The sequence below is a fragment of the Schistocerca cancellata genome, chromosome 2, assembly GCF_023864275.1.
Source record: "Schistocerca cancellata isolate TAMUIC-IGC-003103 chromosome 2, iqSchCanc2.1, whole genome shotgun sequence".
NCBI classification, from domain to species: Eukaryota; Metazoa; Arthropoda; class Insecta; order Orthoptera; family Acrididae; genus Schistocerca; species Schistocerca cancellata.
In genome coordinates, this window is record NC_064627.1 from 342,446,105 (window position 1) to 342,473,248 (window position 27,144).

General features: G+C 41.6%; 1 protein-coding gene across 2 annotated transcripts in view; it reads left to right on the forward strand.

The window, feature by feature from the left end:
* The window catches only part of LOC126161735 (DNA-directed RNA polymerase I subunit RPA2), a 248,276-nt gene extending 221,896 nt beyond the window's left edge, over positions 1-26,380 (forward strand). Inside the window, exons 18-21 of one of the 2 annotated variants that reach the window (XM_049917771.1) lie at positions 1,046-1,171; positions 16,592-16,719; positions 24,820-24,984; positions 26,110-26,380. In XM_049917771.1, coding sequence (XP_049773728.1) covers positions 1,046-1,171; positions 16,592-16,719; positions 24,820-24,984; positions 26,110-26,319 — 629 coding nt within the window. In that variant the 3' untranslated portion in view covers positions 26,320-26,380. The remainder of the gene's footprint in view (positions 1-1,045; positions 1,172-16,591; positions 16,720-24,819; positions 24,985-26,109) is intronic. The other variant, XM_049917770.1, reaches the window with a different exon arrangement.
* Positions 26,381-27,144: the final 764 nt, after the last annotated feature.

Consider the following 27,144-nt stretch of genomic DNA (forward strand, 5'->3'; position numbering starts at 1 on the left):
GATTTTCATACAAAAATACGATTCAAATTTCTGACTTTTCCTGTGGGTTTTCCAAAAATTTTCTTTCATACAAACCTTGTCCTCACAGTGAAAAGAGGAGGAGGAAAAAATCTGCCAAATTCGTCAAGCCATTCTCAAGTGATGATCTTCCACACATACAGCAACTGATTTTTCTTATATATATATATATATATATATATATATATATATATATATATATATATATACACGGTTAGGTTTACCTTTATTTACATAAAAATTATGTAATATTTTAGGCAGTGAAAGAATTTAACTGATCTTGAGAAGTGTCCTTTATTTCTTACAATAAATTTGTATAAATATTGCATTACATTCAGGAATCCCAGTTTTCTCTGAAGAAACCACTAAATTATTTTTGTCACAATTTTAAAACATTCAAATAAAGGGTTCAGTAGTGCATTTTATTTTCTGACAAGAGGTTAGTTTGCACGACAGAGGTAAGGCCCTGCTTTAAATGGTTTTATCAGGCACCTTAATGTACCTCAGAATCATCATTTTTCCAAAATTTTTTGGTAGTTGTCTTTGGGTTTGTGTCCTTACGTCTGTTCCTGGTGTGCCATTCAGACTCACCATATATTTTGTATCAGGCCATCCTTGGTTTGTGTCCTTATTTCTGTTCCTGGCTCACCATAGATTTTGTATCAGGCCATCCTCCACAATGTACAATCCTATCTAGTTTCTAATTTTATGCTTCCTATTTGGATATTGTACCAATTTTTCACTTGGGATTGTGTCTAATTCTCAATCAAAAGAAAAATAGAAACACTTACCTCTTTTCTCTCCTCCTTTACGCCTAACATTATTTATGCGAAAATAATTACAGTTCTTTTGTTAAGAAATTGTTTGTGCTCTTATTTATGTAAGAGATAACAACTTTCACTAAAATAAAGACAAACAAAAATATCATACAGAGTTAGCAGTATAACGTGTTATTCTAGTTGGTAAATTATTTTCTATTTAAATAATGCCTTTATTAACATATTTATTTTATTATACTCTCTTTCAGCAATGATGATTGAAGTAATGGCAGGGAAGTCTGCAGCAATACATGGATTGGTTCATGATGCCACACCTTTCAAATTTTCTGAAAAACAAACGGCAATAGAGTATTTTGGCAGTATGCTTGAAGCAGGTAAGTTGTTTTTAATCATTTGTGGAGCAGATTGAACAGACAAATAAAATAACCATAGACTGCTAATTACCCAGAATAATGAGTAATGATAACCTCCAAAGAAGCTGAACAGAAACAGTTGATACTTTACATCTGTTCTTACATTACTATTACACACAGGCATATAAAATTATGTTGCTGAAGTTTGCTAATGATTATGTGTGGATTAAGTAGACAACTTTCAGAATGGAGAAATAAAAGACACATAAAGTTTGAACATCAGCTTAGAGGAAACAGTAAATTGAAGGAGGAGAGGGGATCCTGGATAAGGTGAAGGGGGAGGGATGATGGCTCCCCAAAGATGCAAGAGTTTTTTGTGAGAGTAAATAAGTGAAGCAACCACATTTAAAAACAATATGAGTATGTTTTACTTTTTCCTGTGTCAATAAAATAGTGTTGTGGTCCACAGCCAGTAAAAGTATCATTTTTACATAATTCATTGTACGTCTTGTTCACATGCCACCACTTTTTTGTGTAAAGACTGTATGTCAGACTGATGTGTGATATGAGTGAGGCTTCTAGGTGAATGATGCTCTGAGACACAACTTAAGTCATAATCAAGATCTGCCTGAAGTTTCGACTGTGTTACCTTCAGTTTCCTTCATATTTTCATGAAACAGGAGTCTTCTGACTGCATTTTCCATCCAACGAACCAAACCAACCATTAAGAGAACTTTTCTCAAACATGGTCACCTCTTAACTGACTTCATCATATAAAATCCTAACTCTTATGAAAATTGTAATCATTTAGACTGTGATAGCTGCTACTTGACATATTTCAAGTTATTGTCTCTCTTTGTTATGATCTTACACTTCATCCATGGCTGCTACCTAACTGCAAAACTTCCTCTTCTTAACATTCCTGCTTTCTATCGATGTTGGAAGTCTGCACCATTGCTCTTGTTTCCACAAATGTCAAACAGAGCAAAGTGGACACATTAGAAGTTCTGTGAGGCTTTTTGCAGATGATGCTGATGTATACAGAGAAGTAGCAACACTAGTAAACTGTGACTAAGTGCAGGAATACCTACAGAGAATCCGTACTTGCTGCATAGATTGGCAGTTGACTCTAACTTAAACAAATGTAATGTGTTGTGCACAAGGCTTAAAAACCCATTGTTTTACAGCTATGCATTTACAGAACAATCTCAGGAAGGAATCACATGCATAAAAATGTAGGAATTTGCATACAGAGAGATTTAAAGCAGGTAAGGCCCTGTACCAGATAGGGTTGTTACGAAAGATCCGAGGAGGAGCACCGCATTTCATTAGAGGTTCATTTAGTAAACGTGGATGCATCATGGAAATGTTCATCCAACTCCAGTGGCAGATGCATCTACATCTACATGATTACTCTGCTATTCACAATAAAATGCCTGGCAGAAGGTTCAGTGACAAGAGAGGCATTGTGCATCCGGGGTCACTTTAAGACCTAAGGGACGTAAGCCACTGCTTGGGTTGCCAAGCTGGAGGGGTGCTGGAGGTACCACAGCTGTAAGATTTCTAAAAGGTTTATCACAATTAGTAGCAGCCACTTGAAGTGCCAAGCTGAGAGGGTCACTAGGGCTAGCCAAGTGCAAAATTTGTATACAGTTTGTTCACATTTAGTGATGAAGACTGAAACAGGTGAAAGTGTATGAGGGAATAGGGGGGTGCCAAATGATAAGTTGCTTGTTTGGAAAAATGTTGTCAAATCTGCCCTGTGTGCATTTTGGCATGATTTACTGTTAAAATACTGAGAATGTACATTCTAGAAGACTCAAACAATATATTGCTGTCTTGTACCTACATTTCACAAAAAGACAATGAAGGTAAAATGGCAGTGTGTCAGTCTGACACAAAGGCTTACCAACAATTCTTCTTTCAGACCATTCACGACAGGAACAGTAATGGGGGGCAAGTGACAAGGGTACACAAAGTACCTCCACCACACAGAGTAAAATGGCTTGTGCAGTATTAAAGTAGATGTAGTTGCCAATTGTAAAGGCATGAGACTCACATTTCTGAAGAACAAGTCTGAAATCCCTATCCATTGCAATATAGGTTTCCTGTGATTTTCCAAAATTGTTTAATGTGATGGCTACAATTTTTCCTTTTTTAAAAGGACATGTCCAATTTCTGCATCATCCTTAACATCAGAGCTTGTGTTCCACCTCTAATGACGTTGTTGATCAGATGTCAGACCCAAATTTTCCTTCCTCCTACAGTGGCTGGAGATTCCTCTCCTATGATACAACAAATGGCTAAACATACTATTAACTTAAAGGCATTTCCTTTTTAAGGGCCTTCCTGTTGACACCCAGTTCCCACTTCTCAACTGCACCCCATCCAGTTCATATCTAGCTTCATCTAATTGGGCTAGTGTGGTACAAAGCAGTCAGATTAAGATTTATGAAATTACTGAGGTACCTCATAGCAATTGGTTTGTAATACACTGAATGAAGATCAGGATAAGAGAAAGCTGAACATGTAACCCAGGGGCGGGCAGGAATCCTGCACGTGTGCGGTGCACTTGCACGCGTGCAGTTAACAGGTGTTCTGCGTGCACACAGGGACAAGCTGGTCACCCGCTTATCTCCCCTCCCCACCATACCCTCTGTCCGCTCCTTCCTGTGCAATGCGTTTTGTTTTCTAGCTTGCTTTATTGAATGTAGGAATAAGATTAGTAGTAGTAGTGCTTGAAAGATATCGTGGTTTGAAAGAGTACCTATTACCTACGATACATTTTATTTAATTATTACAGGTGGAGTGGAACAAATTTCTACATACAGACAAACACAAGCAGTTACTTAAATTTTCATCACTGATGTTGGCTCTTAACCGACACTTACTAATTCAGCAAATGGTTTTCCAGCTCTTGCTATATTAAGCTCGTACCGCTGGGCTATTATTGTTATCGTCCTGAAAAATTGAAAACGGTGCTCCATAAAATGTTAAATCAGTTACATGAGAGACATGACGAAAGGAAGTCGCAGATCTCACGTGACCACAGCAACTACGGCAGATTCATCTAGTATCGTCAGATCGCTCTTCTTAAGCTCAGTCACTTTCCCCATCCGCTCAGAATCCGACAATAAATTGTACTCGTTCTTTTGAAATTTGTTATAATGGCCTTCAATACTAAACTTCCGCTGACCAGCGAGAATACTGCCACATATTAAACATTTTGAATTTTCACGTTTTTGCACAAAGAAAAAATGATTCTCCCATTACTTTTTAAAAGATAGCAAATCTCCACTTCTCCGTTTCCTTGTTTCACTCTGCATTTTCCGGTTCTTGAAATACAACGTTGGCTACGTAGTGGTCGCTATGCATCAACGTCCGCAGCTTAGCCTGGTACTACACTGCTGCAACCTGCCGGCTGTCGCCACTGCCCCAGTCGACGATTGCATGCGAGCAGCACACGTGCAGCGCTGTGCGCTCATGAGCCGCATGCAGTGTTTGCCCGCCCCTGATGTAACCGATACCTCGTTTGTTACCTCCAGACCAAAAATACTCAAGGGAGAGTTTTCAGAATCACATCAGAAAAAATTGAATTATAATTCCAAAGACATCTCGCATGTTTGTGTGTCTGTAGGCAATATGTGAATCTCCTGTTCTGTCAGAAGGATAAAAATGGTATAAAAATTGTGGGCTTTCAAAAGTGAAAGTGCCACATCTGTCATCTAGCAGCTAATATTGTTGACTACAGGTACAGAGGTGTGTGTTTCAGTGATCGTCTCTGACTTCCTGTGCTGGGAAGATCTCAACAAGGCCACTCAGCCTTGTGAAAGCAAATGAGAAATCACTTAGTAAAACAGTCTTTAACTACATTAATATTCTGCAACCATAATGAAATGCATGCCATAGGGAACTACCAATTGTATCATATGTTAGGGTTTCTTCCCATTAGATTCACATACGCTGGCAAGAATGATAGCTTAAATACCTCTGTTCACACGGCAATTATTGTAACCACGTATTCGTGGTCCCTGTGGGAACAATATGTAGAGGTCTGTAGTATATTTCTAGTTTCCTCACTTTATTGTGGCACTTGCAACTTTCTATGGAGGGATTATAGGATAACTGGAGTGTGTGTAAGTTCAGATGCTCGTCCTTGGACCAAACAAACCTGCATTATTCTGTTTGAGTCCTATTTGGTATGGCTCCCACATATTAAGCAAGATTCTAGGATGGACAACATGACAATTTCGTAAGCAATCTCTTTGTAGACTAGCACCATTTTCCAAGTATCCTACAAGGGAACTGAAGTCTGCCATATGCTGTCCCTAACCTTCGACTGAGCCTTCATGGTCATTCCATTTCTTATCCCCACAAATCATTACACACAGATATTTGTTTCCCCCCAGACGGCTTGTCACTCTGGCTGGTTCGTGCTTGGCCACCATGGGGCCCCAGCCTTTGCAGAACTTTTTCCCTTCCGTGCTGCATGTCTATCCTCTTGCTACTCCTTTTCCCCTGCCTTGGGGAACATGTCTGGGGTATTATTGAAAATGTTCTGCATTCTGTTGCTGACCTGCGAACAGTCTCAACTTTCTTTTTGGCTCCTTTTTCCTTTCTTTGTTTCCCTTCTCCTCTCGTTCCTCCGCTTTGGCGTTTGAGGATCCTCTTTTTTTCTTCTTCCTCCCTGTGTGCTCCTGAAGGCTGGCCCACGCGTCTGAGGCGTAAAAGGTGACTGGGTAACGAGTTATTCCCAGCCCTGGCTCAACAGGTAGGGCTCGGACATACCCCCTGGTACAGGCCAGGCCCAGGGAGGGGTGATTGCCTGAACTGTAACCTTCCCAGATTTCCAATTGGTCCCTCTGTTAGATGTTCGGGAGGTGTTACCTGAGTTGTGAACAATCACATAAGGCAGGTGCGTCCCCTTGTGTAGGGGTGCCCCAGTTAGAAGGAGCACGCCATCGGAGACACTGGCAATCATGGGGGATTTCCTTGCGATGAGTCACTCATCCTCTCCATCATCGATGTAGACAAAATGTAAATGTAATGAGGCTACTGATTCGAAGATTCTTCCTGCTGCACTGCGGTTGTTCCTTGTGGTATCACATAGTAAAGACGGTCAATCCTTCGCCACAGTCATTCTGTTTATTATTCAGAAAGGTGTTGATGCAATTGTTGGCCCTGTGAACTCCTGCTCTTGTTTACCGAATGGCACCTTGCTTTTGGAGACGGCTTCTGATGCTCAAGCACAACTAATTGCTGCCTCGCTTCTCCATTGCTACCCTGTTCGTGTCAAGGCACATAGAACTTTAAATTCTTCCCGTGGTGTAATTTACTCCAGGCTGCTTGACGGTCTAACCAAGGCGGAAATACAATCTTACCTTTCTTATCAGGGTGTCATTTCCATTCATTGTGTAATGAAAAAAGTCAATTCCTCCTTGGTGCCCACCTGCACTATTTTCCTCACTTTTGATAGGGTGGTGCTGCTGTCCAAGATTAAAGCAGGCTACGAAATCATAACAGTCTGGCTGTACATTCCGAATCCAATGCGCTGTTACCAGTGTCATCGGTTCAATCACAGAAGAATGTCTTGTCGACACCAGCCAAATGCGTAACCTGTGGCAGGGGCGAATGTCCACCTCCTTCTCCCCATTGTATTAACTGCAATGGCGGCCACGCCGCTTCCTCCCGGAATTGTACCATCTATCTAGATGAGCAGGCTGTTGAAGAGATTTAGGTAAAGGAAAAAGTGCCTTACCCAGTAGCTCGCAAGTTACTGGCTAGTCACAAACTGTGTGTTCTACCGTCTGGCACTTACAGTTCAGTTCTTGTTACCCCTCGTTCCATGAAGGACATGGCTACACAGACATGGGACCTCAAATTTGGCTCTGAGGTTGTGAAGTCACCCATTATCAAGGTAGCATCACCATCCCCCCGTCCTTCTGTGCAACAAACTGTCAAACTCTCGCCTAAAGGGGTGGAGCTATCCACTACACAACCGGCAGGCAGGAAAGGCCAGAAGGAGTACTCCAGAGAAGACTTCCTCCGTCCGTCATGCCAAACACCACCCAAGTCGTCTTCTGTCCGGAAGGGCTCGAAAAAGTCCGTTAAAGACAAATGGTCTTCCCCTTCAACTCGAAGATCCTGCTCGACGGTGTCGCCACGTGGTCGGTTAGCCCAGCCAGCCTCTGTCTCACTGGTGCGCATCACCGTTTTTCGGTGTTGGACTCCACTGACCACCTGCACAAGCACACCGATGCTTGTGTGGATGCCATGGAGCAGGATCCTACTGCTTCTGTGCCATGTAGTAGTGATTCTCCACTGGCTGTCCCTTGGCAGACACTGAGTTGACACCCCTACATCTCTTCCTCCTCATGGCTGTCCTCAAATGGAACATTCGCGGTCTTCAGTCCCACAAAGAAGATTTGCGGTTGCTTCTCGCACTGCAGCTTCCCCTTGTACTTTGCCTTCAGGAAATGAAATTGCACCCTCAAGACCACTTTGAGCTTCCACATTACTTACCGATTCGTTTTGACCTTCCACTTGAGGTTGGCATCCCATCTCGTGGGGGCGTCATGCCACTTATACGGAATAACCTTCATAGTAAACCCATCTCCCTGACTACCCGTCTTCAAGTTGTTGGCATTTGCCTCTTCCTTCCCCACCTGACTTTTTTATGTACCTTCATCCTTCGATGTCACCAGGTCACAAACTGTGTGTTCTCCCATCTGGCACTTACAGTTCAGTTCTTGTTACCCCTCGTTCCATGAAGGACATGGCTACACAGACATGCGACCTCAAATTTGGCTCTGAGGTTGTGAAGTCACCCATTATTCCTTCAGCTTATTGGGCAGCTACCTCCACAGTTTTGCTACTCGGTGACTTCAATGCACATCATCCCCTTTGGGGTTCTCCCAGGACCTGCCAGAGAGGTCCCCTCTGGGCTGACATTCTTAACCAACTCAACCTCTTCTGCCTTAACACTGGTGCACCCACTTTCCTTTCTGACTCCACGCACACCTATTCCCATTTGGACATATCCTTTTGCACTGCCCAGCTTGCCCATCGTCTTGAGTGGTCCGTTCTTTCAGACACCTACTTGAGTGACCATTTCCCGTGTCTCTCCGTCTGCTGACTCCTACCCATCCACATGCATGCCCAAATTGCAGCTCACTCAGGCTGACTGTTAGTTTTACTCCTCTGTGGCAACCTTTGCAGAACAAGAATTCCTCAATTGTGATGACCAGGTGGACTATCTCACAAACGTTATCATTACTGCTGCAGAACGTTCCATTCCTTGCACTCCCTCTTTACCACGTCGTGTCCCAGTCCCATGGTGGACTGAGGCTTGCTGTGAAGCAATTCGTGCATGGAGATGTGCTCTCCGCATTTTTAAACGCTCCCTACACTGGAAAACTGCATTCATTATAAACAGATCTGTGCAAAGTGTTGTCGAGTTCTTTGGGATAGCAAAAGAACTAGTTGGATTTCGTTCACTAGTTCTTTTAACAGTTCCACACCTTCCTCTGTTGTGTGGGCCAACCTCAGACGGCTCTCTGGAACCAAGATCCATTCCCCCATTTCTGGCCTGACAGTAGGTGCCGCTGTCCTTGTGGATCCTGTTGCTATCTCGAACACCTTGGGCCACCATTTTGCGGAAGTTTCGAGCTCTTCCCACTATCACCCTGCCTTTATCCATATGAAACGGGTGGAGGCGGCTCGGGCAATACCCTTCTCTTCTCCGAATTTTGAGTGCTTCCTTCACTATGTCGCCTTCACTATGAGGGAGCTAGATCATGTTCTCAGTTCATCCCAGTCCTCTGCCTCAGGGACAGATGCTATCCACATTCAGATGTTGCAGCACCTCTCTCTTGTGGTCAAGCACTTTCTGCTTAACACATACAACCGCATTTGGGCTGAGGGCACATTTCCTGGATACTGACGTGAAGCCAAAATCATACCCATACCTAAGCCCAGTAAGGACTAAAACCTTCCTTCTAGCTACCATCCCATCTCTCTTACTAGCTGCGTTTGCAAAGTGATGGAACATATGATTCATGCCTGGCTGGTGTGGTGGCTCGAATCTTGCCATTTACTCACAAATGCACAGTGTGAATTTCGAGCACAGTGATCTGCAGTTGACCATCTCGTTGCTTTGTCCACCCATGTCGTGAATGGTTTTCTGAGGCAATCCCAGACTGTGGCCATGTTTTTCGATTTGGAGAAGGCCTACGACACCTGCTGGAGAACTGGTATCCTCCGTACTCTTTACACCTGGGGCTTCCGTTGGCACCTGCCCTGTTTTCTTCGGGCATTTTTACAAGACTGAGTTTTCAAGGTGCATGTGAGTTCTGCTTTGTTGGACACCTTTATTCAGGAAAATGGCGTGCCTCATGGTTCCGTCTTGAGTGTCATCCTCTTCGCTATCACCATTAACCCTATCATGGCCTGCTCCCCCCCGAGCATCTCCAACTCCATTTTGTCGATGATTTGCTATCTGTTGCAGTTCTCCATGGTCCTGTCTCACAGAGCGGCGTCTTCAGTGCTGTCTTGATTGTCTTCACTCCTGAAGTACTGCTAATGGCTTTCGCTTTGTCACTGACAAAACCATCTATACGAATTTCTGGCGCCGCAAATAGTTTCTCCCGCTATCTCTACATCTTGGGCCTGTTGCCCTTCCATTCATTGACACTATGAAATTCCTGGGGCTCATGGTCGATAGGAAACACTCTTGGTCCTCCCATGTCTCTTACCTGGCAGCCCACTGTACACAGTCCCTCAATGTCCTACGTGTCCTCAATGGTACTTCTTGGGGTGACAATCGAACCACCCTACTCCATTTGTACCACTCCTTGTCCGTTCGAAACTCGACTATGGGTGCTTTGTTTATGCATCTGCACACCCATCCCATTTATGTCATCTCAACACTATCCATCATCGTGGCATCTGTTTGGTGATGGGTGCCTTTTACACCAGCCCGGTTGAGAGTCTGTATGCTGAAGCTGCTGAACTACCACTGTCCTACTGCAGTGACTTTTTCCTCAGCAGGTATGCATGCTGTTTGTCTGGCATGCGAGGTCACCCTTCCTGTGCTTCCTTCTCTGATGATTCCTTCGAACGTCAGTATGGGACTCGTCCCTCTTCTCTGTTAGCTCCTGGAGTCCGCTTTCGCCACTTGCTACGGTGGCTTAACTTCACGCTGCCTGCAACTTTCCCCGTGGGGGTGAACCCTTCACCACCTTGGCTTTGTGAAGTGGCCCATGTTAACCTTGGCCTTCATTCACTTCCTAAGGACACTACTCCAGTCTGTCTATCACCTTCAGTTTCGACCTTCTCATGGAATTTAGCAATAGTACCTTTGTATACACTAATGGTTCTTGGACTGACCAGGGGGTTGGGCGTGCATTCATCATTGGGACCCGTGTCTTTTGATATCGGTTTCTGGCCCACATCTCAGTATTTACAGCCAAGTTTTCACCTTGTATCAGGCCACAGAGTACATCCAGCGACACAGCCTTCCCTATTGTGTCCTCTGCTCAGATTCACTCAGCACCCTCTAAAGTCTCTGTGCACTGTACGCTGCTCACCCCTTAGTGCAGCAGGTACAGGGAAACTGTCACTTGCTCACTCTTGGTGGAGCTAATGTCGTGTTTCTGTGAGTCCCTGGTCATGTCGGTCTGCCAGGAAATGAGGCTGCTGACACTGCTGCCAAGGCTGCAGTCCTCTTACCTCTGCCTGCGATTACCTCTGTTACCTTCGCTGATCTCTGTGTTGCCGTCTGTCAGGAAGTGGTGTCCCTTTAGCATCGCCAATGGTCCTCCCTTCATGAGAATAAGCTTCGGCATATTAAGCCTCTCACGGCGCCTTGGACGACCTCCTCTCGGCCCTCTTGCTGAGAGGAGATTATTTTAACTCGGCTGCATATTGGACACTGCCTTTTTAGCCATCGTCATTTGCTCAGTGGTGCTGTCCCACCACTTTGTATGCATTGTGCCCAAATTTTAACTGTCTGCCACTACCTGCTGTAATGTCATTTTTTTTACTAATTTACATTCCATCTTGGGTTTGCCATCTGATTTAGCAGCTGACGAGCGGGCTGTCGCCAGTGTTGTACTTTTTATCCGCTGAAGCAATATGATGAAGGCCATTTAATTTTTAGTTTTGGATCTCCATTTTTGTATGGTGTTTGGTTTTAGTCTTTTCCACGTGCCTTGTTTAGATGTCTCCTATTCTTTCGATTGGGACTGACATATAGTCGTTTCCCTTGTCTCTGTGTTTGCGTTCTATCGTTTTGACTCAGGTGTGTATGACTTCAGTTGTTTTTTGCGCCCCAAAACAAAACAAAGAAACAGATATTTGCTTGAGTTTACTATTGCTAGTTGTGAATCATTACCCTCTGCTCATAGGATACTATGCTCCTGTGTTCTTTGAAGTGCAAAATTTTACGTTCATAACTATTTAAAGCAAGGTGCCAATCTTTGCCCCACTTTTAAATTTGATCAGGATCAGATGGAATATTTGTGCAGCTTTCTTCAGGTAGTAGGTACTTCATTATAGATAACTGCTGGATCAGTAAGTTTGAGGTTGTTATTAATATTGTCTGTAAGGTCATTAATATACAACACAAACGACTCCCGTGGGTCACCCCGAAGTTATTCTGTATCTGTCAGTGGCTCCTCATCCAAGATAACATGCTGCATCCCCCCACAGCAAGAAATCGTCAATCCCATCACAAATGTCACTTGTTGCCCCACTTGATCGTACTTAAGATAATTTCATTTAATACTCCATGTGATCATGCTTTTTAGAAGTCAAGAAATTGTGCCTCTACCTGATTGCCTTGAAACAAAGCTTTCACAATGTCATGTGAGAAAATTGCAAATTGGTTTTGCATGACGATGGTTTTCGGAATCCTTGCTGGTTTTACGTGGAGGAAGTCTCCCTGTTTGAAATACCTCAGCATGTTTGAGGTCATTCTGTGATTTTGAAACAGATGTGTTGTTAAAACCAAACGTGAAACAGTTTTCCCTGGTGGTCTGGTGAAAACAGACATTTTTTTACTCTCAAGAGTGGTGTTCTCCTTCAGGAGGAGGAAAATTTTCTCTGACACACACTTACTCAGCAACATAGTGACCCACCAAACTGCCTTCTTACAACAGCACTTAAAAGGCATGCGATCTTTAATGTGGTTTGTACCTCTGATTTAATTTTCTCCTCATTCCTTTTCTGTCCATCAGTTTTCTGTTCATAATTTTGAAGTATTTTGTATCATAATGAAAGAGGGAAGAAAAATTCAGTTGAACTATTTAAAGCAGAATGGTGAGTGTAGATTGGATCTGTGTAATTTTACTGGTAATAATAATATAATAATAACATCATCAGCACCAATTACGTATAAAAATTCCATTGTTAGAATCTGTAGCAGTAGTTTATAACTTAAAGTATTCCTGTGAAATGAGAATCATTGTAGACAAAGAATGTAAGTAGTTACAGCAAAATGATCTTCAAAGTAGTATTTTACCCGCTACCATTGTTCCAGGTTCTTCATGCCATTTCACAACACTACTTTCAACATGATAGTAAATAAATGCAGTCAAGTTGCAGTGCTAGCACAATGTAGTCAGCTGGGACATTGTGACTGTGTGTGTGTGTGTGTGTGTGTGTGTTTTCAACACCTCAGCTGTATGATGAGTTTTAATTATCAGAATTATTAGGATAAAAATGTGCCTTTTAAAATAGCGAGTTGTGATTTCTTTTGGAAAATATGTGCTGTCAGTTATTAATGGACAATTATAACCCTACCTTTGATCAACTTGGTGGAAAGTAAGGTTTTATCTTCCTGGCTTCTGTGTCATGTAATAGAAATCTCACTTTGTGTCCAACAAATTGCTTTAGTTTTTAAACTTCCAGCTTATCATATCCCGAAATGAAGAGAGAATCAGCTGGTTTATCTTAAAGTTATTTGTTTGCTGTTCTGTAAAACATTGTAGCACCACAGTGGAGCTGGTCTGTGAATTCTGTTCTTGAACATGGGAAGAGTTTGATGTTCATAAGCAGCTGGAAATTGCCCTGGTTGCTGTCAAACAATTGGTGTCTTCTGCAAGTGGGTGTGTTTGAAGCTCCTGAGAGTCGTGTAAGAGAGATACAAAAGATACCTGAAGTACTAACCTCTCTTGTGGATCCTGTCTCCTCTTCAGGAAGTATTGGGTCTTCCACTACTAGGCCTCTTGACTGTGAGTGGCATGTTAATTGTAAGGGCTAGGGGCCCTGTACAGGAGAAAACAGGGGTCAGGGAGAACTCAGGGTGTTACATCAATCCCTCTAACCAAATACACTCCTGGAAATGGAAAAAAGAACACATTGACACCGGTGTGTCAGACCCACCATACTTGCTCCGGACACTGCGAGAGGGCTGTACAAGCAATGATCACACGCACGGCACAGCGGACACACCAGTAACCGCGGTGTTGGCCTTCGAATGGTGCTAGCTGCGCAGCATTTGTGCACCGCCGCCGTCAGTGTCAGCCAGTTTGCCGTGGCATACGGAGCTCCATCGCAGTCTTTAACACTGGTAGCATGCCGCGACAGCGTGGACGTGAACCGTATGTGCAGTTGACGGACTTTGAGCAAGGGCGTATAGTGGGCATGCGGGAGGCCGGGTGGATGTACCGCCGAATTGCTCAACACGTGGGGCGTGAGGTCTCCACAGTACATCGATGTTGTCGCCTGTGGTCGGCGGAAGGTGCACGTGCCCTTCGACCTGGGACCGGACCGCAGCGACGCACGGATGCACGCCAAGACCGTAGGATCCTACGCAGTGCCGTAGGGGACCGCACCGCCACTTCCCAGCAAATTAGGGACACTGTTGCTCCTCGGGTATCGGCGAGGACCATTCGCAACCGTCTCCATGAAGCTGGGCTACGGTCCTGCACACCGTTAGGCCGTCTTCCGCTCACGCCCCAACATCGTGCAGCCCGCCTCCAGTGGTGTCGCAACAGGCGTGAATGGAGGGACGAATGGAGACGTGTCGTCTTCAGCGATGAGAGTCGCTTCTGCCTTGGTGCCAATGATGGTCGTATGCGTGTTTGGCGCCGTGCAGGTGAGCGCCACAATCAGGACTGCATACGACCGAGGCACACAGGGCCAACACCCGGCATCATGGTGTGGGGAGCGATCTCCTACACTGGCCGTACACCACTGGTGATCGTCGAGGGGACACTGAATAGTGCACGGTACATCCAAACCGTCATCGAACCCATCGTTCTACCATTCCTAGACCGGCAAGGGAACTTGCTGTTCCAACAGGACAATGCACGTCTGCATGTATCCCGTGCCACCCAACGTGCTCTAGAAGGTGTAAGTCAACTACCCCGGCCAGCAAGATCTCCGGATCTGTCCCCCATTGAGCATGTTTGGGACTGGATGAAGCGTCGTCTCACGCGGTCTGCACGTCCAGCACGAACGCTGGTCCAACTGAGGCGCCAGGTGGAAATGGCATGGCAAGCCGTTCCACAGGACTACATCCAGCATCTCTACGATCGTCTCCATGGGAGAATAGCAGCCTGCATTGCTGCGAAAGGTGGATATACACTGTACTAGTGCCGACATTGTGCATGCTCTGTTGCCTGTGTCTATGTGCCTGTGGTTCTGTCAGTGTGATCATGTGATGTATCTGACCCCAGGAATGTGTCAATAAAGTTTCCCCTTCCTGGGACAATGAATTCACGGTGTTCTTATTTCAATTTCCAGGAGTGTAGTTCAAGATGCAATCTTCCGCTGAAATCAAATTCAAGCCAATGAGGCTCACTCCAAGTGTTAGGAAACATGCTATGTCCTTTGTTAAAAGGAGGCAGATGTACAAGGATAGAGGATTATTAATTGTTAGCAGTTCAAATAATGTATCACTTGTAGAACTGGCAGCAAGGGACGGGAAGGAACCCTAAGTGCATTCAGTTGCATGCCTGTGGAGCTCCTGTGGAAAAGAGTATGCGGCCAACTGCACATCGTGGCACACATTAGAACAAATAAAGCCCATCATGTGGGCTGTGAGATCACACTAAGATAATTCTGATGACTGGCAGAGAAGGTTGAGAAGGCCAGTAAATTTGTTACTCACAAAGTTTCGACCACGCTATCAATTTGTACCATTTTCATCAGGATTGATTATGACCCAATTTCCATGATCAGGCGCTGAAGGTGGCATGATGCTGACCACTAGCTGTGACATACTCTGTCACTTGGCATCATACAGATATGATATGGAGGAGCACAGTTTCCGCACACTGGCCTTTGGGCCATAATTGACTTTTCAGACTTTGGAGCAGCTACTTCTTCTTCTTCTCTAGTAGCTCCTCAGTTGCCATCACGAGTCTGATTGCTCCCTGTTCCAGTCCTCCTACCAAGGAAAAATCCCATGTAGTATTGGGAATTGAACCTTGGCCCTCTGCATGAGAGTCAGAAACATTGCCTACTTGCCTACAGAGGTGGACCCTTGTTGTGTAATTTTATTTATAATGATGCATACCATTTACAGAGCATAGATTCATAAGTAAAGAATCAGTCACCCATTTCTTTGTCATTCCATCCACATTCAACATAGGCCTCATTTAGGTTGTTGCCTTTGTACAAGGGCTTTTCAGTGAACAGATTCCAACCAAGAAGTGTGATCTAAACAGTTTGTAATATACCCTTCTATGATTACAGTAACCACTTCATTTAACTCAAAGTGTATTCCAACCGTCAGTTTCTTTCACTGTGAGACCAGGTGGGAGTCAGAGGGTATCAAATCAAATCACATTCTAACCATTTGTTCTTTAAATTGCCAAGTTTTCCCATTGCCGAAACATCATTTGGGGAAGATGATTTGACCTACCGCTACATAATTTTTTGGGCTTTTTCATCCAAGTGATGCAGAAAATTTACGAAGTATTCACTGCTTATTTTTTTCTCTTGGAAAGGTAACCAATACAAAGAACTGCTTGTGAATTGACATCAGCTAGCCATTTCCTAACTGTTGAAAATAAGGGAGTAGACTTTCGTAAACCTTCATCAACTTTTGATTCATTCCTGTGAATGATAAATGCTTGTAACTGAGAATATACTGATGGCATGATTTCAATTTTATCAATTTCAACTGAATACCCACCACACATTACTTCAGAAATACAGGTAACCAAACTTAATCCATTGAAAGCTTATAATACAATATTTTTCGAGATTAAAAATAAAAAACAAAATTTAACTGATGTGAATCTATGTGCAAGCCAAGAATTTTTTTCTTTGTTCCCATTTCCTTATCCGTGCTTGCGCCCTATGGAATAGCATACACATGTTCAACTGATATATGATTGATGTGTTTATTTTGTTGTGCCAGTTTTATTTCATGGATAATATACCGTTACCTGCAACTGTTTTTTATCATGCTGCTTTTGTCCTTTGCAGGAGGCTATAATTATTATGGTACTGAAACCATGTATAGTGGTGTTGATGGTCGTGAACTAACAGCAAAAATTTTTTTTGGTATTGTACATTATCAACGTCTTCGCCATATGGTTTCTGACAAATGGCAGGTGAGAGATTAATATTGAGGTTTATATTATTTTCACTAATGCACTAAAATTTTCTGGTTTACGATGTTGAATGTTCTTTTCCACTTGTGTAAATATAATTAATTCAGTGTAATTTTCCAGACTAACTGAACTATTCCTTTGTTAAGCTTTCATTGAAAAAAGATGATATCAGTGTGTCCATAACTGAGGACATTACTTTTTGTTTAACTTTCTAAAATTTTTTTAAATGTTAAATACTCTTCAGTGTAATGATTAAATACTTATTGAATTACAGTAAGATTTTTAACAGGACCATTCTATTTAGATTGCTATTTATACATTCACTAGCAACCTGGGCTAGCTTCACATGGATAACACGAGAATATCTATGGCCAAATGACTTCGTGGCATAGCGGCAATTTTGCGTAGAGTTACGATTAAAATTCAGAAGTAACTGAATATCATTACTTACGTAGAACTTCAAACAGTTCAAGTGATATAAGCCAGAAAAGCTCTCAGGTGGCACGAATGTTACATGTTCCATATTTAATTGACTTATAGTGTGACATCTCGTGACAAGGATGTGAGCTGCAAGCTCTGTACCACCCAGTCCGTTTGACAACAGAACCAGTTTGATGCAAGCTGTGTTTACTGACCAGTCACCCAACTACAGTGTCAGTACATTGTGGTCTGCCCAACTGCAATGGAGTTTGGTGTTAGCTACAGCAACTTGCTGGGCACCTGGCTCTGGCACCAGTCTTAATGGGAACTGCACTTTCTGTGTCAACTTTTCCTGTATTTACCAATGTATCATAACTATGAAGCACACTTTGCCATTAGTGCAAACCACCCTCCGTCACACAACATTGGTATGCAGCACACACTGTCACTCAGGAACACCTTCTACCATGAAGCACCCTCTGCCACAAAACATTGGTACAAATCACCCTCTACCATGCAACATTGGTACGAAGCATGCAACATTGATAAGAAACACCCTCTGCCACACAACATCGGCAAGAAGCACACACTGCCAATCAATGTTGACATGGATCACCCTCTGCCATGCAACATCGAAACGAAGCGCCCTCTGCCACGCAACATTGGCACGAGGCGCCCTGTGCTGCACAACATAGCTACTAAGCATCACATGAGCTACCAAGGTTCCGATGAGTAGTACCAGTCAGCACTAGGTAACAGTGGCGTTGTTTTCACTGTGATAGGTGACTTTAATTACATAATAATTCAGCCAGTTTACACAAAAAAAATTTTATGTTATGTGTTCCTTGTGAATCAGTCTGTCTATTAGTGGAAACTGTATCGTAGTTCTTACAGTAGTTCTGCAAACCAATGTATGGTGCATGGTGAACTGTACCACAGACCACTTCTAGTCATTCCTTTACCTGTTCTATGTGCAAATAAAGTGAATGAAAAATGACTGCCTAAAAGACTCTGTGCAAGTCTTAATTTCTTGCATATTATCTTTGTGGTCCTTGCATGAACTGTACATTGATGGCAGTAGAATTGATCTGCAATCAGTCTCAAAACTGGTTCTCTAAATGTCTGCAATAGTGCATCATGAGAAGAGCATTGTCTTCATTCAAGTATTTCTCATTATAGTTCACAAAGCATCTTGCATCGTGATCGAACCTTCCAGTAACACATCTAATAGCATGCCTTGGATTGCTTCGATTTCTTCATTTAATCTGACCTGCTGGGTATCCCAAACATTTGAATGGCTCTCAAGAATGGCTCGCAATAGCCTTCCATACGCCGTCTCCTTTATGGATGAGCTGCACTTTCCCAAAATTCTCCCAATAAAACAAAGACTAACATTTGATTTCCCCACTACCAGTCTGACATGCTCATTCCATTTCATATCGCTTTTGCAGTGTTACTCCTAAATGTTTAATTGACGTGACTGTCCAGTAGCACCTTACTAATGCTGTATTCGAACATTACAGCATTGTTTTTCCTATTCATCTGCATTAATTTACATTTTCCTACATTTAGAGCAAGCTGCCTTTCATCACACCAACTGGAAATTCTCTCTGTTATCTTGTGTGCTACACTCAGTGATGATACTTTCCCATACACCACAACAAAGAACCGTAAATTCCTGCTCACCCTGTCCGTCAGATCATTTGTGTGTATAGAGAATAAGAGCAGTCGCATCGCACTACCCCGGGGTACTCCTAATGCTACCCTTGTCTCTGATGAACACTCACCACTGAGGACAACATATTGGTTTCTATTACTTAAAAAGTCAGTGAGCCATTCTCATATCTGGCAACTGAAGCCTTATCCTTGGATCTTCGTCAACAGTCTGCAGTGGGGCATTACATCAAATGTTTTCCAGAAATGTAGGAATGTGGAATCTGCCTGCTGCCCTCCATCCCTGGTTTGTAGAATATCATATGAGAAAAGGGAAAGCTGAGCTTTGCACGAGTGATGCTTTCTATATCTGTGCTGATGTATGAACAGAAACTTTTCTGTCTCAAGGGAATTTATTATACCGAAAGTCAGCAGCAAACTTCACACTGGTCCAGAGATTGCAATAAGTGCCTCAGAGGACGCTCTGTAAAACCAAATAGGGATTCCTTCTGGACCCGGTGACTGATTTATTTTCAACACTTTTGGATGCTACTCTATGCCATGGATAACTGTCTCTGTTTCCTCCATCCATGAGTTTGTGCAACTATCAAACAACATTATGTTTGTGTAATCCTTCTGCGTGAATGAAATCTTAAAAGTTAAATTTAAAGCTGCAACTTTTCATTTTTACTATCTTCTGTTGCACCTCAGACCGATTGAAGAGAGATGGGATAGAAGCTTTCAGTCAGCTTAGCGATTTGACATTCTCACGTTCTGTGCAAGATCTTCCGCTAAGATAAGATAATGGAAGTTGTTTTATGCTTCACGCATTGATCTTCTTATAGATGCATGAATTACTACTAAATGTTGAATGATCACATTTGTGTATTCTTTTTTGATCATAGAGTGCAGCAATCTCTGTTTCCTCATATTTTCTGAATGTGATTATTAAACCACAGAGGATCCTTTCCATCTGTAATCACTTAATTAGGCATATATGTCTCCAGAGAATGATTTTTCAGTCACTTTAAACTTTGCTCGTAATTCCTGTATGCCTGTCATATTGGAACTAAATGATGTCTATTCATTGTCTAAGTGGATTGCTAACAACTGCTTATCTGTTTATTTCTAGTGTAAATACTCTCCTAGCCTTCTTGGTGAATTTATTAACTTCAGTAACTACCATCGCTATGATGACATGATGATCACTAATCCCTGTCTATATGCTGTATAGGGTTGGGCCTGTTTGCAGCTACTAACTTCTAAATATTTCCATTGTGTGTGAGTTGTCTAACTAGTTGTTCAAGGCAGTTTTCAGAAAAGTGTTCAAAATTCTTCCACAAGACTGCTTCATGCCACCTGCAATGAGTCCATGGATGTACTAGTGTATACTCGATATAAAGTTGTCTCCAATTGATACTGCCTGATTTCAGTATTTCTGCACAAGTGAATGTAGACTTTCCTTCAATGATTCTACAACTCTTATAGTGGAATTAGGTGGCTGGTAAAAAATCTGATTGTTAACTTGAGTTCACCTTGGTCTGCTATTCAGATCCAGTAATTTCACAGTCAGACTCAAATTCAACCTTAATAGACGCATTATTTTTGTTCACAGCAATGAACACACTTCCTCCTAGGCCACCTAATCTTCTTTTCTGTATTGTGTCACTAAATATTTTGGAGCTTTTCTACTTCAGGTTTCAGCCAGCTCTCGGATCTGAGAATAATTTGAACGTGAAAACTTTCCTCCAGGGAAGTAAACGATCTGATTTTGCTGTCTACATACAGATTGGTTGAAACCTGGTAGTCAAGGGAAGGCAGGATTCAGTTACAATTGTGGATGGGGCCGTAATCAGTTACTATTGGTAATTCCAGACTCAACAATAAATAAAAAATATCACACATTATTAATGAAGGAATAAAAAACTGTGTAAATAATAGTGTTTTCAGTGAGTTACAATTTAGCAAATCACCATTAAAGATAGTTACAGCAGATAATGTTTTAAAAGCAAGCCACTATGATCTGGGCAGAAGGCCTTACACGCCAGGAACGACAGTAAATTAAGATTTGTGAAAAACTCACTGCAACTTACAAATTACAGTTATTGAAACATTAAAGGCAAGTCGCCACAAACACAGCAGAAGGCATGAGACGCCAGGAATGGCAGTAAATAAGTTTTTAAGGCGACTGACCACAATCACAGTTGAAGGCCTTACACACCAGGAACGGCAATATTATAAAAATTTCAAAACCTGCTATAAAACAACAAATACAATAGCAAAGGTTAATTAAAAAAAAAAAGGCAACTGATCACCAAACGGGTGAAATAAGATGATGGTAAACATTGTAACATGACCTTTAAAATCAACTGAACACTACACTGTTAGATTTATTCCAGAAGGTGACCGGAACTATTAATTACACATATATAACTTTTAATGTAGGCATTACAAGATATTGTAATACATAATACAATAATAAAACAAAGGACCAGTACATAAGTTCCTTAAAGGGTACTGAGGCAGATTATACCCACAGAAGGCATGGGCTGAAGGAGCATTACATTGAACTACTGGCCATCGGACCTCCTTTTAGAACACACGTCTTACAAGAACCGAGGGGCCACAGACGGTGCTCTGGAATCAATCTCTGAGAAAGTCCGACAACAAACTCTTTCGCAAGCGATGAGATAGGCAGCCAAGAGTTGCATTCACTTCACAAGATGGTAACTCAGACTAGTGGCAGTCTAATGAATGACTAAAGATAATCTTGCTGAAGCTACCTGATGACTCATAAACAAAATACATCAATGGAACAATATGCTAAAGCCGGAACTGGCGGTCTGCACTATGTCCCCAGAATACAGTGCTTAAAACACCCGGAACAAGAAAGGAATCACTACCACCAGAAGAATCACCAACCGGCCTACAATCAAGAAAGCTGTGAAAACTACACACCTTACTGGACAGCAGCGGCAGGGCGAGGAAACGTACACTGCCTTTACATACACGTACCCCCCGGGCAGGTAACTGGGACGTTAGTGGCCACCAGGCAAGAAAAATTACTGCTGGTTGAACCTAACAAATTGTAAGAAGTTGAACACAGTAAATAGTAATAAGAAGTCGAGGAAAGCTAATCAGATCCGCCTTCCCCAAGCACTCCACTCGCTGCTCTTCGCCTCGGTGACACTATGAGCAGCAACACAAACACAAGTCACTGGAGAATTGCGAGACATCACAGTGGTGGAGGTTTCTTTACTTGGATTGAAATGCACTCATCTTAAGGCTCGGGTCCGGTTTACCATCATAACCACAGCCCTTCCATCCGGCAGTCCGTGCGTGCCGCCAGCGGTCCCGGCGTGTTCTGGCACTGCACGGACCTGGCTCCTCCTGAGTCCCCACCTGAACTAGGTCACTCATACGACCCAGAAAAATGACGACATTGCCCCAAAGATAGGGCAACAGTTACTACATATCGCTGCTGCCACTAGCAGACAGGCAACACTTGCGTAACCGAGTGGTGCCAGTCAACACGAGAAGAAGACAAACAACCGCAACCGTGCCAACTAAACGATACCGTCTAGCCTCCAACAGAGGGCGGAAACCTACAAATAGCACCAACGTGAGCCGCAGCACAGCTTACTGGTGAGCATTTATCAGAGGACCTCAAAGTATTGTATAGTGCACAAAGGGAGTTCTACAGCCATCCATCCCATAATGCAAGTCCAAAAATCTGCAGCAGTGACCACCACTAAATCAATGGAGCCTCTGGTTGAGACACTCTACTCAGCTCCAAACCAAAGGACCCCAATCGACTACAGGTATGATGCTGCAAATCATGGACTCTGCTTACTCCCCATGAGCGAGGCTAGCAGTCTTCACCACTTATGCCAGCTGCCTGTAAGAACTGAAAATGTCCTCAGAACCCAAGCAACAGTTCCTGAGATTAGACTGAACATACAGACAGAACCATGATAGAGGATGTCAATTAATGTAGACAGATAGGAGGAAGAAGAAGAAGCAGAAGAAGGAGGAGGAGGAGGAGGAGGGGGGAAGGGGGTAGATGGAACAATCAGTAAAATCTTCCAGTGATAAAATACCATATATTGAGGTGTTCTCTGACGTGGACTTTTGAGAATTTTTTTTTAAGGACACATGTTCAACAAGGTTTAATTCACAAAAATTTTTAAAATAACCAGTAAAGATGCTACACTTTTCTAGTAACTCCTAGTGAGGTGCTGCATTGTTCAAAAGAGGAGGTAATGCGGTGGGTGTTCCTCAGAATTTGATTATGGGTCATTTGCTTTTTCATTCTATGTATGTGATCTACCATTTTTTCTGGACAAAGATGAAAGTTATTTTTACAAATAATACAAGTACAGTTGCAAACTGGCCAAAGAATGTTTAACAGAGAAAACAGTAAATGGCGTTTTTATAAAAAGTTACTACTTGGATTTTCAGAATCAGTCAGAAGAGCAAACTTCTGCAGTTTTGTACTGTAAAAGGCTATAACCTCTTAATATTATCCACTGTTGGACTACACCCAATGTTAAGATTTGCTGCTACAGCTCTGATGTCGGACAATGTCTGACACATTTCCATTAGTGTAAAATAAATAATAATTGGGGAGAATGCAATGGGTAGAAAAATTGGATTGAAAGGGTTAAGTATGTACATTAATGAAAACATACAAATTAAGAAATAAAGAAAAATAATATACCTTTTAAAACATTTGGGTTTAGTATTCATGTCTTAGCATAATGGTGTAATTTGAGGCCTTACATAACAGTAAACTGCCACAGTCTGGATATTATGAATGATTAGTGGACTGGGGGGTAACATTTTCATCGTATAGAAGAGAATTTCTGGAATTACAAATTGGGCTTGCATGTATATGTCTTACAGGCATTTGTAAATTCATAAACTGGTGAAATTGGTTGTCAGCAATCCTTTCTAGTTGGAGAGAAATAATGATGATTATAAATACAGCCTTAGAAGGGAAAATAACCTGCACTCTCATTAAAGTGTTTGTCACTGAAGATTAAAGTTGTTTCTAGTTGACAGCTCATGTTTACCACAGAGAAATTACAAAACATAAGTTAGTAGTAAATCACATGCCTGTATATGGTCAACATGTGGCATTGTAAATATATTTTTAATACATGTGTGTTAACTGTTGGTCACTTGACTTTTCCACATCTCAGTGTTCATAGCAAATATGGTCTGTGGAACATGCAACTGATCAACTTAATAAAAGTTTACTTTTATTATATATATCACTTTGTGATGACACAGGTATGAAGATGTTCAAAAATATCAAAAGAGGTTATTTTACATTTGATGTGAAACCAAGATGGCACGGTAACTGTTATGAAATACTAAAGGCTGCCAATCTCTCTGGACAACGTATAGTCCCTAATATAAACTAATTGTTCTTGTGGTTAGAACTGAACCCTCCATAAAATAATGGGGTATGAACAATTACTTGCTACATTGGTAATAAAGATAAATATGATGAAATAAATTTTTGTAGATTCGCAAAGCAGGTATTACTTTTTAGTTTAATTTTCACAGGCAGTTGACACTATTCATAGGGAGTTTAGCATGTTACATAGAAGCATAGTTCTGAAATACGATTTGAATTTTGACTATTGTAAAAAGGAAATTAACATGTTGCATGCTCAGAAAGTAGAAACATGATAGCATCTTCCATCGGAAGATAGTGCAAGCTTCCTCCATGCAGCTGCTGCAATAGAAAACATTTGCACAAATAGGCAGTCTGTGCTCATGCCACCATAGCACATACCTGACTGACTGGTACCATATTTCATGCTAAACAGCCATGGCTTGCTGCTCCAAATGCAACTAGAAAACATGGTAAATATAGTGATCAAGTTGGTTCACAGAGAGCCTCACAGTTTAATGAAGTTAGACATCAGGGGTGCCATTTTAAAAATTTAATTGTTTGGGAAACTTTGTAAACTCAATAATTTGTGATATCGTGCAATCTGATATTTTCTGTAACAGGTTCGTAGCACTGGTCCAATTGATGTATTAACTCACCAACCTGTAAAAGGTCGACGTCGTGGTGGTGGTATCCGATTTGGAGAAATGGAACGTGATTCACTATTGTCACATGGAGCTTCTTTCTTGCTGCAGGACAGATTGTTTCACTGTTCTGACAAGACAAAGGTATGATTGTTGAAAGTTGATTGAGTAGATTGTGGTTGCTCTTCACTTTTACCATTTTAATTATTTGGATTACCTAATGTATAGCATTTCAGAGCACATTTGTCATAATTAACTATGATTTCTTACTTCAGTGGAAATTTTCTAGTTGTTTTAATACATCATAAATTTAATGTGTTTACAGCGACATAAATACATTTAACAGTTCAAACATTTTGAGTTGGGTCTTCTGACTTACAAAGTTGCATAATTAATAACCCACATCCTCTTGGAAAGTTCCCAGCAAGAAGTGAGAAAAGATTATGTATCTTGCGTCATGCGAGGGAGGACATGATGACACATTCATTGTATGTTATATGCATGCAAGCACAGAACATTTTTAACTCTCATTTTGTATATAACTGCCCATAGTGCACCACAGAATATTCTTTACCATCATATATAAAATGTGTTCTTGCCTTGTACATATTCTAGCAGTTTCTATGGATTCGCAGTTTAGCAAAGGGTGTAACATTTAAAAACTCATTATAATTTGTGAAGATTACTGAAACTGAAATTCTGGTTGTTTAACCTCTTCCCTGACTGATTTGCTGTTGTTTTGATACGTTTCTGCATTCTTGGAATAAGCAGACCTCTACGCATTCTACAGTATCCATAAATAATAAAATGTTTTACAATATTTACTGAGTACAAGCTTTTTTTTAATTAGAATTCCAGTTAAGTATATTTGCTGTGATGATTTTTATGTCCCAAATTAAAACTATGCTGACTCAGGATTCAAATGTGAATCCTAACCTTTCACTGTCAGTGCACTATGAGTCACACCATTTGAGACTGCCTCCAGGAGTGACTTGAACTATAATGTATTGTAAGCATTTTAGACAAAGTACTCAAGTTCATTATGCTCCCCCTTGCTCATGTACGTGTCACTCAGTGTTGATTTGTTGTTACAGAGTTATGAATTTACTTATAGCTTGCTCTGAAGGTAAATAAGAACAGAATGTCAGCTACTTTGCAATTTTTCACAGTCTGAGAAGTAAGATTTGATCTGATATGGTTGTTTGTGTCTTTTCTCTTATTTGTAAATAAACTGCTGATGTGCTTTTATTGGTCCATTTATTGTTGCAGACACTCATATGCAAGAAATGTGGAAATATTTTGAGCCCACTCTACATCCTGAACCGAAAGCAAGATCACCATGAAAGTGTGATTCAGTGCAGGATGTGCAAAGACAGCAGTGCAGTTCAAGAGATTGAGATTCCTTACATATATAGATATCTTGTTGCACAGTTAGCATCTGTAAATATTAATCTCAAGCTGGATGTAACAGAAGAGTGATTAATATTCAGGAAGATATCATGAAGTGTTTTGTATGTGTATATTTTTGTACATTGTGTATAAAATAAAATTTATGATTGTTTAACTGATACAAAATTTGGTTCCAGAGTTACAGCTTATTTTTTTATGTGCCCGACATGATTAAACTGGTACTGGTAGAATTTTCTTCCATTGCAAGTACAATTCAACTTAAAAACTGTTATGAAGACAGAAGAAAAGTGTGAAAGGTTAACTGCAAGAAGGAAATATCTCCAGTTTTACGAGTTCTCAGTAAACCAAAAAATGTTTTTAAAAATTGGAATTGTAAGTAGTATGAATATTTCCTTCCTGATGAAGTTCCTGGACAGTTCTTACATACCACAGTATTTTCACTCCAAAATCTGTTGCCACATCGTAACCAGAATAACGTCCAAATACAAAAGCCGGGTAGTCAATGAGGTACATCAATTAGCAATGACAGCATGTTTATTATGTGTGGACAGAACAGAACCAAACTCCTGGGTGGAGAGAGATACTATTTATATAAGCATTGAATATTCCAGAATATACAAACATTACAACCATAAGAAGTTTGAGAAACTTTAAGAAACAATATTTACTAAGTAACAATAAATGCTAGTGGTTGGGTTTGAAAAGGCAATCCCCAGCACACAGACAGAGACACTAACTGCTACCCCACAAGGCACATAGTACAGCTTGTGGCATTAATTCCCCTTCTGAAGAAACAATGACCTGCTGTCTCAGAAGTTCTCACTGGAGCCAACTGGATGTAGATCTTTTGGGAGCACTGATTTATCCTCATGATCAAATCACGTCACATCCTTT